The 15222-nt window shown below is 44.4% G+C and overlaps 1 protein-coding gene across 2 annotated transcripts in view; it reads right to left on the bottom strand.

Moving 5' to 3' along the window:
- LNX1 (ligand of numb-protein X 1) overlaps nt 1–15222 on the bottom strand; it is a 195866-nt gene that overhangs the window by 39514 nt on the left and 141130 nt on the right. For both annotated transcript variants that reach the window (XM_002745839.7, XM_002745840.7), the window contains 2 exons: nt 8325–8527; nt 5574–5945 (listed from right to left, as the gene is read on the bottom strand). In XM_002745839.7, coding sequence (XP_002745885.1) covers nt 5574–5945; nt 8325–8527 — 575 coding nt within the window. The remainder of the gene's footprint in view (nt 1–5573; nt 5946–8324; nt 8528–15222) is intronic.

Genomic DNA, 15222 nt, shown 5'->3' with positions numbered 1-15222 from the left:
ATTTTTGCTCCTCTTATTAATCCACAAAAGCAGAGTGCCATATGTAGTCAAAACTTTTCCAAATGACATAGTAAGTGTTTTTCTTTTGCCTATTGTGAAGTATAGTTGGCAAACATTATCTCCAAAATGTGAGCTGCACTGATTGACCTCCAGAGGGAGTCAACAAGCGTAACATGAAAAATACTCGTGGTCACCTAAAAGGCTAGTTTTCAAAGTGAGGAAAAAAAATTATGCTAAGAATGCAGTTTCTTCGTAAAGAAATACAATGGACTCTCCCTTTTCCATGTGTAAATGTTTTCATAAACATGGTCTATTTTCTCTTCTCATCCATTGGCTGGCTAATGCCACTGCCTAATACTGACTCAGTTGTTTAGATCAAAGGTAGGAATACAGTCCAAGCTCTACGAGGCCAGGAGCTGTGCCAACCTAGTTCACCATGGTACCACATGCCTCTTGGCACAAAGAAGTTGCTCAGCCAATAATTACTGAACAAATTCAGGGGACAAAGAGCAGATATGATACGTGAAAGCAGATTTGGTGCTTCTTTGATAAACAGTTTGATAACCAATCCCCAGGAGATAAAGTTACTGTATAAAATATATTTTTGATACACATAGACGTTCATAATTTGACTCCACTTACTTATTTGGCAAATATTTATTAAGTGCCTGCTACTGCCAGGCATTGCATTAAGTGCTGAGGATACTTTTATTCTTTTTTGAGACTGATTTCACTTTTTTTTGTACAATGGCATGATCTTGGTTCACTGCCATCTCTGCCTCCTGGTCAAGCAATTCTTCTGCCTCAGTCTCCCAAGTAGCTGGGATTATAGGCATGCACCATCACCCCGGCTAATTTTGTATTTCTAGTAGAGATGGGATTTCACCATGTTGGCCAGGTTGGTCTCAAACTCCTGATTTCAAGTGATCCACCCACCTTGGCCTCCCAAAGGGCTGGGATTACAGGCATGAGCCACTGTGCCTGGCTGAGGATACCACATTTTACTGTACTATCTGGCAGGTAATATTGGTTGGTAGGAATTGAAGCATATTCTAGGATAAAGTATATATGTGCAGAAGTGGACACAATTCTAAGTAGGACTGAGAGTGAAGAGCTCTCTGAGGAGGTGACAGTTGAGGGGAGACCTGAATGAATTATGGGAATGCGGCAAACAGATACTTAGAAGATTCTTCCAGGCAGAGGAACAGCAAGAATGTCAGCCCTGAGGCAGAAATGCTCTTCAGAGCAACAAGAAGGCAATGTGGCACATGGTTAAATGCAGGGAGAATACTGCGCATTCTCTTCTGTAACAAATGAGGTTGGAGAGAGAACAGAAGGCCAGGTGATGGCAGATCATGGTAAGGATGTCTCTGGAAGACTCAGAGGGCTGAGAGGAAGAGAGTGGCATCCTGACTGGAGGGGCCTGGTAAAGAGCTCATTCTCTCTGCTGTGTGGAGAGCAGGAGGGAGATGATTAAGTATGGAAGGCAGGAGGCCAGCAAAGATGCTCTGGCCATCACCCAGACCAGGCCAGAATGGATTGTGGGAGGGACGGTGAGGTGAGTCAAGGTTCTTTTTGGCTCAAGTCACTGGTTAAAGAGTGGTGCCATTGTTACAGATGGGGAATGACCTAGGGGGGAGAGCAGGTTGGGTGGGCAAGGGTGGAATGAAGAGGACCAAGGGTTCAGTTTTGTACAAGAAGTTTGAGATGCCTCTGCCATATCCACAGGAAGATATGAAGCAGGCATGTGGAGGTGCAAGTGTGGTTAGAGGAGAAGGTGGGGCAGTCACATGAACTTGGGAATAGATGGCATACACCTCAGAAAGAAAATGTATTTTTTTTTTTTTTTTTTTGAGATGAAGTCTTGCTCTGTTCCCATGCTGGAGTGCAATGGCACAATCTCGGCTCACTGCAACCTCCGCCTTCAAGCAATTCTCCTGTATCAGCCTCCCAAGTAGCTGGAATTACAGGTGCCTGCCACCATGCCCAGCTAATTTTGTATTTTTAGTAGAGATGGGGTTTCACCATGTTGGCCAGGCTGGTCTTAAACTACTGACCTCATGATCCACCCGCCTCATCCTCCCAAAGTGCTGGGATTACAGGCATGAGCCACTGCGCTTGGCCAGAAAATGCCTCTTCTAACTGGTTTTGTTTCCTACCTGCTCTGCGGGGCATGAGCTTGGGCCCTCTTGGGCAGATGAGCATCCATGGGGCCAGGTGCCACCTTGGAACTGGGACACCACCAAAGGCTACAGCTCAGGAGCTGAGGTACCATGTGTGCTTTCTGCCCTAGTGGGCAGAGGGAGAAGGATAAGTCCACGTGCACCCTCTGTCTCAGGCTGCCTCAGGCTGCCCAGGTCTACAACAGCAGTAATACCATCCAACACTTGGTCATCTTTCAGAAGAGGGATAAGCTACTGCACAGGACAGTGAAGAGAGTTGTCAGCACCTGGAAGAATCACATAACCAGATCTCAGGTGCAGGCAAATTTATCCGTGTTGAGATGATCAAGTCCTTGAGGGCAAGCAGGCTTTTGAATCACCCTGTGTGGAATTTGGTACAGGGCTCAGTCAGTTACTGCTGCTGATTTACTGCCTATTCTCCTGGTAGGAAGACTTCAGTCACTAAGTGGAAGCTGACATAGGCTTGCTGGATAATTGAGAATGCTTCTTAAGGTAAGTCCTCCGGACTTTGCCCTTCTCCTTTCAGCTCTCCACTGCCTTAAAGAGATCTTTCTAGAAGATCATGCCATTTCCTTTCCTCAACCCTTCCAAGGATGCCCCCATGGCTTTGGGATAAAGTCTGAGGTCCTTAGCATGACTCTCAATATTTCACATGATCTGTCTCTTGCCTCGTCCATGGCTGCTTTTTAAAATACACACCCCAGGCTCCAGGTATCATTTACTATTTCCCTAACAGGCCGATTTGGTTTGCCTGTGTCCCCACCCAACTCCCATAATTCCCACAAGTTGTGGGAGGGACCCAGTGGGAGATAATTGAACCATGGGGGTGTTTTCCCCCATACTGTTCTTGTGGTAGTGAGTAAGTCTCACGAGATCTGATGGTTTTGTAAGGGTTTCCCCTTTTGCTTGACCCTCATTCTCTCCTGCCTGTTGCCATGTAAGACTGACGTTTCACCTTCTGCCATGATTGTGAGGCCTCCCCAGCCAGGTGGAACTGTGGTTCCATTAAATCTCACTTTCTTTTTAAGTTACCCAGTCTTGGGTATGTCTTTATCAGTGGCATGAGAATGGACTAACACGTGGGCTATTAAGGAAATGCTCTTTTGTCTTGTGTCTCCGTAGAATGGCCCTTGCTGGCCTGTCCACCTGGAGAACTTTGGCTCATTCCTCAAGCCCCAAGTTCAAGCTCTTCTTCCTCTGAGGAATTCATAGGCCAGGCCAAGCAAAAGCCTCCCCTGCGCCTGCAGCACTGTCATACTGAATTTCTCCACTGCAGTAGTGTTAGCCTGCATGGGCAGTCATTTGGAAAAAGTCCAGCTTTCCCGCCACACTGGGGGTCCTTTGAGAGAATAATCCAAGTAGTCATCCCTCTATTCTCTGCATCTAACCCAGGGGCAGGTAAGCAGCAGAACTTAACAGACATTTGCTGGATGGAGTAAAAAATGCATTAGGACATAAGCACTCAGAACAAAGTCTGTTCCTCTAAGAATAAAGCTTACAGCTTATGAAAACTCATTGAGACACAGAAATATCAGAGCATTATTCCGGGTGAGAAAAGCCCGTCCCCTAAGTCTATATATGATTTCATTTATATAGCATTCTTGAAATGCAAAATTATAGGAACAGAAAACAGATTAGTGATTTCCAAGAGCTAAGGAGGAGGTGGGGTGGGAGGGAAGCGGATGTGGCAATAGAAGGCAACTTTTGTAGGGACCTCTGCGGTGATGGAAATATTCCGGTATGACTGTTAACGTCAACAGCATGCTTGTGATGTCATACAATGGTTTTGCAAGATGTCAGCACTAGGAAAAACAGTAACAAGACATGGGGTCTCTCTGTGTTATTTCTTACAATTGCATATTAATTGATAATTACCTCAAAATAAAAAGGTTAGTTACAATTGCCTATTAATTGATAATTACCTTAAAGTTCAAGCGAAGGAAAAAATATTTCAAGGATGATCCTGGCAAGATCAACAAAATATGTGCAAGTGCTTGATGACGTCATACTGGTCAGAGAAATGGATTCGTTTCAACATTGTCATGAACTCCACTTGCCGGAGTGATCAAGAATGTGTGTCCCTCTCTTATTAGGGGGCTTCCTCTCAGGTTCATACTTGGGTTTCCATGTGCTTTCCAAGTCACCTGGACTTAGCCATGGAGACTAACACTTACTCTGTCCAGAGGATCCCTGGTGCATGCATGGCACAGCTTTCTTTTTGTTTGGTAAGATGGGTCTTGCTCTATTGCCCAGGCTGGAGTGCAGTGGTATGATCTCAGCTCACTGCAACTTCCCCTTCCTGGTTTCAAGTGATTCTCCTGCCTCAGCCTCCTGAGTAGCTGGGATTACAGATGCCTGCCACCAAGCCTGGCTAATCTTTTGTATTTTTAGTAGAGATGAGGTTTCACGTTGGCCAGGCTGGTCTTGAATTCCTGACCTCAGGTGATCCACCTGCCTTGGCCTCCCGAGTAGCTGGGACTACAGGTATATGTCATAATGCCTGACTAATTTCTTGAATTTTGTAAGACAACATCTCACGATGGTGCTCAGGCTGGTCTTGAACTCCTGAGCTCAAGTCATCTTCCTGCGTTTGCTTCCCAAAGTGTTGGGATTAGGTGTGAACCTCCACACCTGGCTGAGCTGCCACATCCAGCATGCCACAGCTTCTTATGGGAGTTAGGACAAGTAGATGTCTTGGGTGTGCCCAGAATGTATCTACATGACCCCTGGGTCTATAATGAATATACTGGGAACAGGGATGACACAACCCTGCTGACCCTGAGTGATCCTAATTCTGTGAGATTGTAGCATACAACCCAATATGTTTATCTACAGTCAGACTGGATGGCTGGCAACACAACACCTAGGGAATGTCCATGGCCTTGAAACCCATCATCCACTCAAGTAATATTTTTTTTTTTTTTTTTGAGATGGAGTCTCAGTCTTGTTGCCCAGGCTGGAGTGCAATGGCACAATCTTGGCTGGCTGTAATCTCTGCCTCCCAGTTTCAAGCAATTCTCTTGCCTCAGCCTCCTGAGTAGCTGAGATTACAGGCATCTGCCAGCACGCCTGGGTAATTTTTAGCATTTTTAGTAGAGATGGGGTTTCACCACGTTGGCCAGGTTGGCCTTGAACTCCTGACTTCAGGTGATCCACCTGCCTCAGTCTCCCAAAGTGCTGGGATTACAGGCATGAGCCACCACGCCTGGCCAAGTAATGTTCTTACCTGGACAGAAGCTTTGAAAATGCTGGCCCTTACATCCCAGCTCCTGAAAGACAGGCAGTGCACGACACATGTGGTAGTGACAGGGTGCCTGGTTCACGGTGGATGTGTGTTCTTGCTCACATCCAGGGTTTCTGACTGGGATCCTGGAATGACCTGTGACTCACCTGAATCAGATGAGCCGCACTTTCTGGGCTGCCATATCGAAGGTCATGTCCGTTGATGGCTAACACACGGTCGTTCTCCTCGAGCTGACCGTGTCGATCTGCCACACCACCATTCAGCACGTTGAAGATGAACACCCCAGGCTCATCCACCTTGCGCACCAGTTTTATTCCAAGCTGCTCCTCGGGGCTACTTTTGTTGAGAATTACATGGAAGCTGTCATCCCGGGGTCCGTAGCCATCCGAGGCCTGTCCATTGTTCCTGCTGCGGAACTTCTGCTCACGCAGCACAGTCAGCCACAGCACCTGGCAGGGCTGCCGCAGGAGGCGCAGGGCGTAGTTGTGAGGAACGTTGCTGATGTCCATCCCATTGACCTGGGGGCAGATGCAACAATCATGCGGTCAGCTCCACCCACCACAACCCTTCCTGAAAGGTCCAGGCCCACAGCACAGCCAGGATCCTGTCTTTAAAGACTGCTCTGCCCTCCCCGCTCATCCTGTGTCCAATAACCGCATGTTCCAACCTCGTTTCTAACCCTGTTCTCTCCCAGTGTGCCTGCTGCACCTCTCCAGGCCTCTGGGAGTAGACGCCATCTTTCTTCACCTCATTCTTACCTGAGCCCACATACTTATTCAGAGAATCCTGGCCTTCATTCCTGTTGTCATTATTTTTTAGCCAGCAGAAAGAGAGGGAAGGAAGATAAGGTAGGAAAAAAGGCAAAAGAAAAGCATTTTTCACATTCACCTCATTCAAATGACTGCATTAAATGGCTGTTTAAGCCGAGTTGACATTTGCTTCCCAAAAATCTCCAACTGAATTTTTCTTCCTGGGTCAATGCATACGAGGACTTCCAGTCTGCACCACTGCATGTGTATGTGGATGTGGTAGTGTGCGACTGAGGGTCTGCGAGTATGTGAGCATGATGGAGTGTATGTGTGTGTACGCATGGGAACGTGTCAGGTTTCAGGGTGATCCTCTGCAAGGTTTTTTGCCTGTGTTCTCAGCAAAAGGAAGAAATCCTTGCACAGCTTGAAACAAACTAATATGAAAGGAAGTTTCTAGGCTCTTTTACTGAAAGGTCAGATCAGGAGCCTGAGGCAGGAGAATCACTTGAACCCGGGATGCAGAGGTTGCGGTGAGCTGAGATCCTGCCATTGCACTCCAGCCCGGGCAACGAGAGTGAAACTCTGGTTCAAAAAAAGAAAGGCTAGATCTCTTTATAAAGCTCCTTAAACAAGTTTAAGCTCAGCCCTCTCATTTGTGCCTCATAATGATGTGTAGGGCTGATACCGCACGAAGCTTTCTGGTTTTAACTTCCCGGGCTGCACAGGCCCAGCCTGGAGGCTGCAGGCCCCCCGTTAGTCCTCACCCTGGAAGAAAACAATTTCACAGCAAGCGCTGCACTCTGTGCTTGAGGAAGGAGGCCCAATGGAGGAGAAATACCTTTCTCGAATTTCTGTAGTTTGATAAGGTTTCTTGTATTTGCAGCCAGTGATGAAAGGAGGCTTAGAATGAGCTTTACAAAGGCCTTTCTTGAGGACACAATCTCCAGTGCAGCTCCGGAGGTTCCCTCATGCAAAGGCAAAACTCACCACCCTTGTCTAAGCACAGGTGAGTAGAACCCGAAGTAGCAGGGACGGGTTCCCCCATCACCTCCAGGCCCAGGAAGGTCAGGGGAGTCAGGGTTGCCTGCTAAATAGTCCTGGCAGCCCCTTTGCCTGTAAGCGCCAGTTGAAGGCCACAGAATCAAAATGTTTTATTATGCAACCCTCCCAGGCAGCATAGTTTCCACTAGAACTGGGAGGCAGCCATGCACAGTGTCGCTAATTGTACTGCTGACTGCTCCAGGGGCCCTGTCTTATGCTCCACCTCGGAGGTCAGCGGGAATTTCAGCATTTCTGTGAAAACTGCTTTAGGTTATTTCTCCTCTTATTCCAATCAGTTTGCCAAAGAAACAGCTCATAATGTGACAGAAGCCAGTCCCTCAGCAACCTAGAAGGGATAGGATGGGATAGAATTCTTATCCCAGAATCAGCTTGAAAATATATGAGCAGGGAAGGGTTTCTTGTCACTTTTGGCAAACACTGGACTTCTGTCTGATAAACAGCTCTTTATCCTTTCTGTTCTGGAAATTCCTCCTTAAAGTCCTTCCCCTTAACCAAGCCTCAGAGAACAGCACACCCAAAGCATTCTATTGCAACACCCGTCTCCCCTGGAATGTCTCTGGGTTGGTGGAACTAGCATAGAGATTACTTTTATTTTCACAGAGGACCATTAAGACTGCAGGAAATTGACTTTCAAAGCAGTGATTGTGATTAGATAAAATATAACATGTTCTATTCATCTGCTCTAACAACAATTTAAGAAGATATATACCCCAGTTTTATTTTATATTAATGCTCTTTAAAAAGAAGATAAAAGAAAGAGGAGGTGGAGAAAGGGAATGAAGAGAAACTGGAAAAAGCTAGAAGGGAGAAGGAAGAGGGGAGAAGAAGATACAGAGAAAGTGATATGGAGATAGAAGTATTTATATACAGAGAGAAAGCAGGGAGAGAGCAAAAGAGCAAGACAGAGAGGAACAAAGGTCTCAATCAAATGACAAATCTCAGCGAGAGTCATAAAACAGTGGAAGGTAACTGTCCACATTTATTTTACTATTTTCCCTCATTCATCTATCCACCTGTCTAATTATTTGCTCAGAAGTATTTTTTATATCAAGCCCCTAGCTGCAGCCCCACAGCCACAGTCTCTACCTTTAGAATGATGTCTCCTGGCAGTAGCCGGCCGTCTCTGGCAATCACCCCATCACGATAAATGTGTTGGATAATGATATGGACCAGTGGGGTTTCGCTACCTCCCACCAGCCTAATGGAGAGGCTTTCACTGGGGTCCATGCGATTGATCTTGATGCTGGTAATTTCGCCATCTGGAATCAGGTGGTACAACCGTGGAAAGACTGAAATAGACAAAGAGTGTTTATTTAAGACACCCACCCAATGGACCTTTCCAACTACTCCTCTTCTTGCCAAACTTCAGTTTCAGCCAAACTAAACTATTCGTTGTTCCTCATACATGTTTTCCATTTTCCTGCCTCTGTGCCAATATAAGTTTCTCTGCTTGGAATGTTTTTTATCCTGAGCAATTTTTCCTTCAAGGCCCTTCCAATTAAACCCTGATTCCTCCTTCCCTTGCTCGAAACAGCCCATTTCCTATAAAGATTTCTAGCTATTTCTCATGGCACTCAACCCATTATTGTTTTTGTTTTTGTTTTGAGACAGGGTCTCACTCTGTTGCCCAGGCTGGAGTACAGTGTCTCACAACTTCTGCCTCCTGAGCTCAAGCGATTCTCCCACCGCAGCCTCCCAAGTAGCTAGGACTACAGGCACATGCCACCACTCCTGGCTAATTTTTATATTTTTTTATAGAGACGGAGTTTTGCCATGCTGCCCAGGTGGGTCTTGAACTCCTGAGCTCAGGTTATCTGCCCACCTCAGCCTACTTAAATGCTGGGATTACAGGTGTGAGTCACTGCCCAGCTTATACTCACTTCTTGTATACCTCATATCATGCCCATAATAGCTTAGAGTATAACCTCTGGCTGTTCCATGGTTCTCTACACATATCACTGCATGCAGAGGCCTTCAGATGAAGTTTATTGAATTAATAGAAATGAATGAACGGTTTTTAGTGGAATGAACTGCAGTTTTATCACTTGCTGATTGAGAGGTAAAAAACAGAACCACTTTGCCATTTTGCCCTCTCAGATCATTTTGAAAATTTATTCCTTAAAGACTCTGCTTTTCAGGCTTAGGGAATCATCAGTCCTTTCTACCAGACATTGCTGCCAACAAATGGAAGAGGCCTGATTCGTGATCAAAAAGAGGCCAAGGTCTAGTTGGTTGCCTTGAGCAGTTCATCCCTGGTTGGCCGGAAATCACTGAATTCAGAGCAAAGAAATTCAAAGATCACAGGCTGGTGTTTTCAAACTTTCTCTCTCTCTCTCTCTCTCTCTCTCTATATATATATATATATATATATATACACACACATATATATATATACACATACATATACATATATAGAGAGAGAATTTATTTATTTATTTTTTGAGATGGAGGCTTGCTCTGTTGCCACGCTGGAGTGCAGTGGTGAGATCTTGGCTCACTGCAACCTCTGCCTCCTGGGTTCAAGCCATTCTACTGCCTCAGCCTCTTGAATAGCTGGGATTATAGGCATATGCCACCATGCCCAGCTAATTTTTGTATTTTTTAGTAGAGATGGGATTTCACCACATTGGCCAGGATTGTCTTGATCTCTTGACCTTGTGATCCACCCACCTCGGCCTTCTAAAGTGCTGGGATTACAGGCGTGAGCCACCACACCCGGCCCAAACTCTATTTTTTAATTGATGTATCTGCTTTCCCCGTAATATCTCTCCTAGCTCTCTTCTCATCTCTCATCCCATTGTGACCACACAGAAAACAGCTGCTCTAATTGTCCTGCTGCCTGACAGTGAGTGTCAAATTCTACAAGTGAGGAAGTTTAAGGCTGAGAGAAGGGGAGACAAGTAACTGGCTGGACATCCCAAAGTTAGGTGGCCCTGAGAGCCAGCTCAGAGCCCAGAGTTCCTGTGACCTCTATGCCAGGTTTCCCTGGAGCCAGGAGTTCACAGCCAGGCCAGAGCCCACAAGGGATTCTCTCTGTGGACTTATGAGCCAGCAGAACTGTCTGGCACTGTTTTTCTTCACTTCAGTTTGAATAGAAGTGTTCAGAGGGGACACCAACAAGTGATGGGAACAAGCCACGCCTAGCTTGGTGGAAAAAGTGGCTCCTCCAAGTGGCTAGAGGCTAAAGTTTGAATGTGAAGGGCTGAGATGCTTCTGTCTTCTGTAGGTGCTGACAGCTGCCTTGCTCTAAGAGTCTCCTGTCATTATGGCATCTGGAAAGATCTCACATGGCAGGCCTGCTTCTAGATAGTCTGCTCCTTGTGAGCATTTTTTAAATCCATGACCTTAGTACACTTTCCCTAATGAATTAGTGAGTACTCAACTCTCTAAGAACAATAAAGAATTAAAGTTATTTCTAAGTATTTGAGAGCAGGGTTAACAAAATGGCTTAGTGGCCAGAGGAAACTTGAGATGTTGCAAATGTGTATCTTTAATCTCTATACTGATGGAACTGAAGTGACTGCATAAGGCAGGGTTGCTGGCTTCATCAGGAACTTCCTGGTACTAACAGTACTTGGGTGATTGATTTCAACGAATGTTTAAGCTGCTTTGGTCACATTATGTAGGCTCCACCTCAGGCACTTGCTAGAACATGTCTGGTACAACAAGGGAATGAAAAAAAAATTCATTCTGAGCAAAGAAAGATTTGGAAATAATCACAAAAGCCAATTTTCCCTCCCTCATTCTCCCTCCCTTGTTACCTTCTTTTCCAACAGATACAGAAAACCATGCTACCAAACCTAAACCTCTAGGGAATGTTTGATTTGACAGCTTGAAAAGACATATCCATTCACACTTGTAAACGATGTTAGAGCAACAACCAATGAGATCCTAGTGACCTTAAAGAGATAAAAATGTTTAAACTGCAAAGTTATGTTGTTTTCTTTCTGGAAAGAAAAGAATTTGTTCAATATTATGTCCTTCCTCAAGGACTATGATACAGCAATCTTATTAGCTGGGTTTAGTAGAGGCTGACATCGAGCTAAGGTATCTGAACGCGTTTTTTGTTTAGCCCTCATAATAACCCTATGATATTGATTGTAATATGTGGTTTTTTCTTTTTGAGAGACAAGGTCTCACTCTGTCACCTAGGCTGGTGTGTAGTGGTACGATCTTGGCTCAATGCAGCCTTGACCTCATAGCCTCAGGCGATCCTCTCACCTCAGCCCAAGAAGCCAGGAGTACAGGTGTGTGCCACCTTGTCCCACTGATTTCGTTTTGTTTTTTTTTTTTTTTTTGTAGAGACAAAGTCTCACTATGTTGCCCAGGCTGATCTCAAACTTCTGGGCTCAAGGGATCCTCTCACCTTGGCTTCCAAGTGCTAGGATTACAGATGCAAGCCACCATGCCCAGAGTCAGCTCTGTTTTTTTAGATGAAGAAACACTGATGCTTAGAGCAGATAAGTAACCCAGCCAGGGTCACACAGTTGATAAACAGTGGCCCAGTCCCTTTATCAACATTAAAAAGATGGATGACTGTAGGCTGCTGGAGCAATGAGGCCCCCTGGCCATTTTTGAAAGCTTTGTTGCCTCATAATTTCTGTGAAGACGTTGATACCAGCCTAGCTAAGTCTTAACACCTCACTCCAGTCTGGAGTTATGGTTTCATGGTGTGTCTGAGGAAATCCAGTCTCTCCCATTCCAGCCCCACTGTACATGGAACATGGCTGCTATCTTTGTCTTCTGGAAACATGGCTCCAATCCTCTACACAATAACTCTACACAAGAGCTCCCAGGTGTATTCACTGCCCTGCCCCCAAATCAAGTACAGACTCCTAAATAATAATCAGGACACATTGTGATCTGACCTCCACATCATCTCTTGTATTGGTCTGGAAAGAAAGTGACGTGTTTTATATTATTTCCTCACTCAAGGACTAAAGAATATAATAATTATTAACTGAGAGTTTATCATATGCTGGCATTGAGCTAAGCTACTTGAATGCATTTTCCAACACACAGTCAGCATCCCAACATCCATCCAAGTCATAAGCCACTTCTTAAACATGGATTACACTGTCCCCTACGACAGTGTACATTAATGTATACTTCATTCTTCATAGCACAGGCATGCCTCAGAGACATTGTGGGTTTGGTTCCAGACTGCTATAAGAAAGTGAGTCACATCAATTTTTTGCTTTCCCTGTGCTTATAAGAGTTATGTTTAGACTGTACTGTAGTCCAGTAAGTGTACAACAGCAGGGTTTTAAAAACGTACATACCTTGATTTAAAAATACGTTACTGCTAAAACATGCGGTTTAGCGATCATCTGAGCCTTCGGCTAGTCATGGTCTTTTTGCTGTAGAGGATCTCGCCTTGATGTTGATGGCTGCTGACTGATCACAGTGGTGGTTGCTGAAGGTTGGGAGTGGCTTTGCAAATTTTTAAAAATAAGACAAAAATGAAGTTTGCCACATCAACTGACACTCATGAAAGATGTTTATGCAGATTCTCTGTAGATCGCAGTGCTGATAACATTTACCCTTCAGTAGAACTTCTTTCAAAACTGGAGTCAATCCTCTACTAACCTTGCTGCTGTTTTATCAACTATGTTTACGTAATGTTCTCAGTCCTTTGTAGTTTCAACAATATTCATGGCATCTTCAGCAGGAGTAGTTTCCATCTCAAGAAACCACTTTCTTTCCTCATCCGTAAGAGGCAATTCTACATTTGTTCAAGTTTTATTAGGAGATTGCAACAATTTGCTCATATCTTTAAGCTCCACTTCTAATTCTAGTTCTCTTGATTTTTCCACCACATGTATAGTTACTTTTCTCCACTGAAGTCTTGAAGCCCTCAAAGTCATCCACGAGAATTAGAATCAACTTCCTCCAAACTCCTGTTAAGGCTGATATTTTTAACCTCCTCCCACGGATCACGAATATTATCAGTGGCATCTAGAAGGATGAATTCTTTCCAGCAGGTTTTCAATTTTCCTTGCTCAGATCCATCAGAGGAACCTATCTATGGCAACTATAGCTTTTCAAAATCTATTTCTTAAATAATGAGACTTAAAAGTAGAAATTACTCTTTGATCCATGGTCTGAAGAATGGATATTGTGTTAGCAGACATGAAAACAACATCCCTCTTGTATGTCTTCATTGAAGTACTTGGGTACCTAGGGTGCATTATCAATGAGTAGTAATATTTTGAAAGGAATCTTTCTTTCTGAGCAGTAGGCCTCAACAGTGGGCTTAAAATATTCAGTAAACCATGCTGTAAACAGATGTGCTGCCATCCAGGCTTTGTTGTTCCATGGATAGAGTACAGGCACAGTAGATTTAGCATAACTCCTAAGGGCCCTAGGATTTTTGAAATAATAAATGGGCACTGGACTCCACTTTAAAGTCACCAGCTGCATTAGCACTGAACAAGAGAGCCAGCCTGTCCTTGGAAGCTTTGAAGCCAGGCATTGACTTCTCTCTAGTTAAGCAAGTCCCAGATGGAATCTTCTCCCAATATAAGGCTGTATCATCTACACTGAAAATCTGTTGGCCAGGCATGGTAACTCACACCTGTAATCTTAGCATGTGGGGAGGCCGAGGTGGGTGGATCACCTGAGGTCAGGAGTCCAAGACCAGCCTGACCAACATGGTGAAACCCCATCTCTACTAAAAATACCAAAAAATTAGCCAGGCATAATGGTGCATACCTGTAATCCCAGCTTCTTGGTAGGCTGAGGCAGGAGAATCACTCAAACCCTGGAGGCAGAGGTTGCAGTGAGCTGAGATAGCACCATTGCACTCCAACTTGGGCAACAGAGTGAGGCTCAAAAAAAAAAAAAAAAGATCTTTTCTAAAAAAAAATCTGTTTAGTGGTGCCACCTTCAATGATCTTAACAAGATATTCTGGATCACTTGCTGCAGTTTCTACAATCAGCATTTACTGCTTCGCCTTGCACTTTTATGTTATGGAGATGGCTTCCTTCCTTAAACCTCATGAACCAACCTCTGCTAGCTTCCAACTTTTCTCCTGCAGCTTCCTCACCACTCTCCTCCTTCACAGAATTAAAGGGAGTGCGGGCCTTCCTCTGGATGAGGCTTTGGCTTAAGGGAATGTTGTGGCTGGTTTGTTCCTCTATCCAGTTCATTCAAACTTTCTTCCTATCAGCAATAAGGCTGTTCGCTTTGTGAGTAATGTGTTCACTGGAAGCACTTTTAATTTTCTTCAAGAACTTTTCCTTTGCATTAATAACTTGGCTGTTTGACACAAGAGGCCTAGCTTTCAGCCTATCTTAGCTTTCAACATGCCTTCCTTACCAAGGTTCATTTCTAGCTTTGATTATAGCGAGAGACATATGGCTCTTCCTTTCACGTGAATACTCAGAGGCCATTGTAGGGTTACTAATTGGCTTAATTTCAATACTGTTGTGTCTCAGGGAGGCCCGCAAAGAAAAAGATGGGAAAGTGGCCAGTGAAGCAGTCAGAACACACAATGCTCACTGATCTATAAGGACGTGGTTCGTGGCATGCTAAAAACAATTACAATAGTAACACCAAAGTTCACTGATGACATATCACCATAACAGATATAAAAATAATGAAAAAAGTTTGAGATGCTGCAAGACTGACCAAAATGTGACATGGAGACATGAAGTGAGCACACGCTCTTGGAAAAATGATGCCAATAGACTGGTTCAATACAGAGTTACCACGAACTTTCAATTTGTAAAAATAAAAACGAGGTATGTTTTTATTTTCTTTCAATCTTGAATATGATCTTGATGCCAGAAACTACATTTTATATTCTTTATACAAAATGACAGCACATAGGCCAGTGCCTTACATATAATAATCTCTTTTACAAAGGTTTCTGTAATAAATATGAAAATAAATCTTATTCAAGATAACTTTTTTTTTTTCTTTTGAGATGGAGTCTCCCTCTGTCACCCAGGCTGGAGTGCAGTGGCACGATCTCAGCTG

The sequence above is a fragment of the Callithrix jacchus genome, chromosome 3, assembly GCF_049354715.1.
Source record: "Callithrix jacchus isolate 240 chromosome 3, calJac240_pri, whole genome shotgun sequence".
In the NCBI taxonomy this organism is placed as follows: Eukaryota; Metazoa; Chordata; class Mammalia; order Primates; family Cebidae; genus Callithrix; species Callithrix jacchus.
The sequence above is the reverse complement of the archived record's forward strand: the minus strand, read 5'-3'. Positions and strand labels throughout refer to the sequence as shown.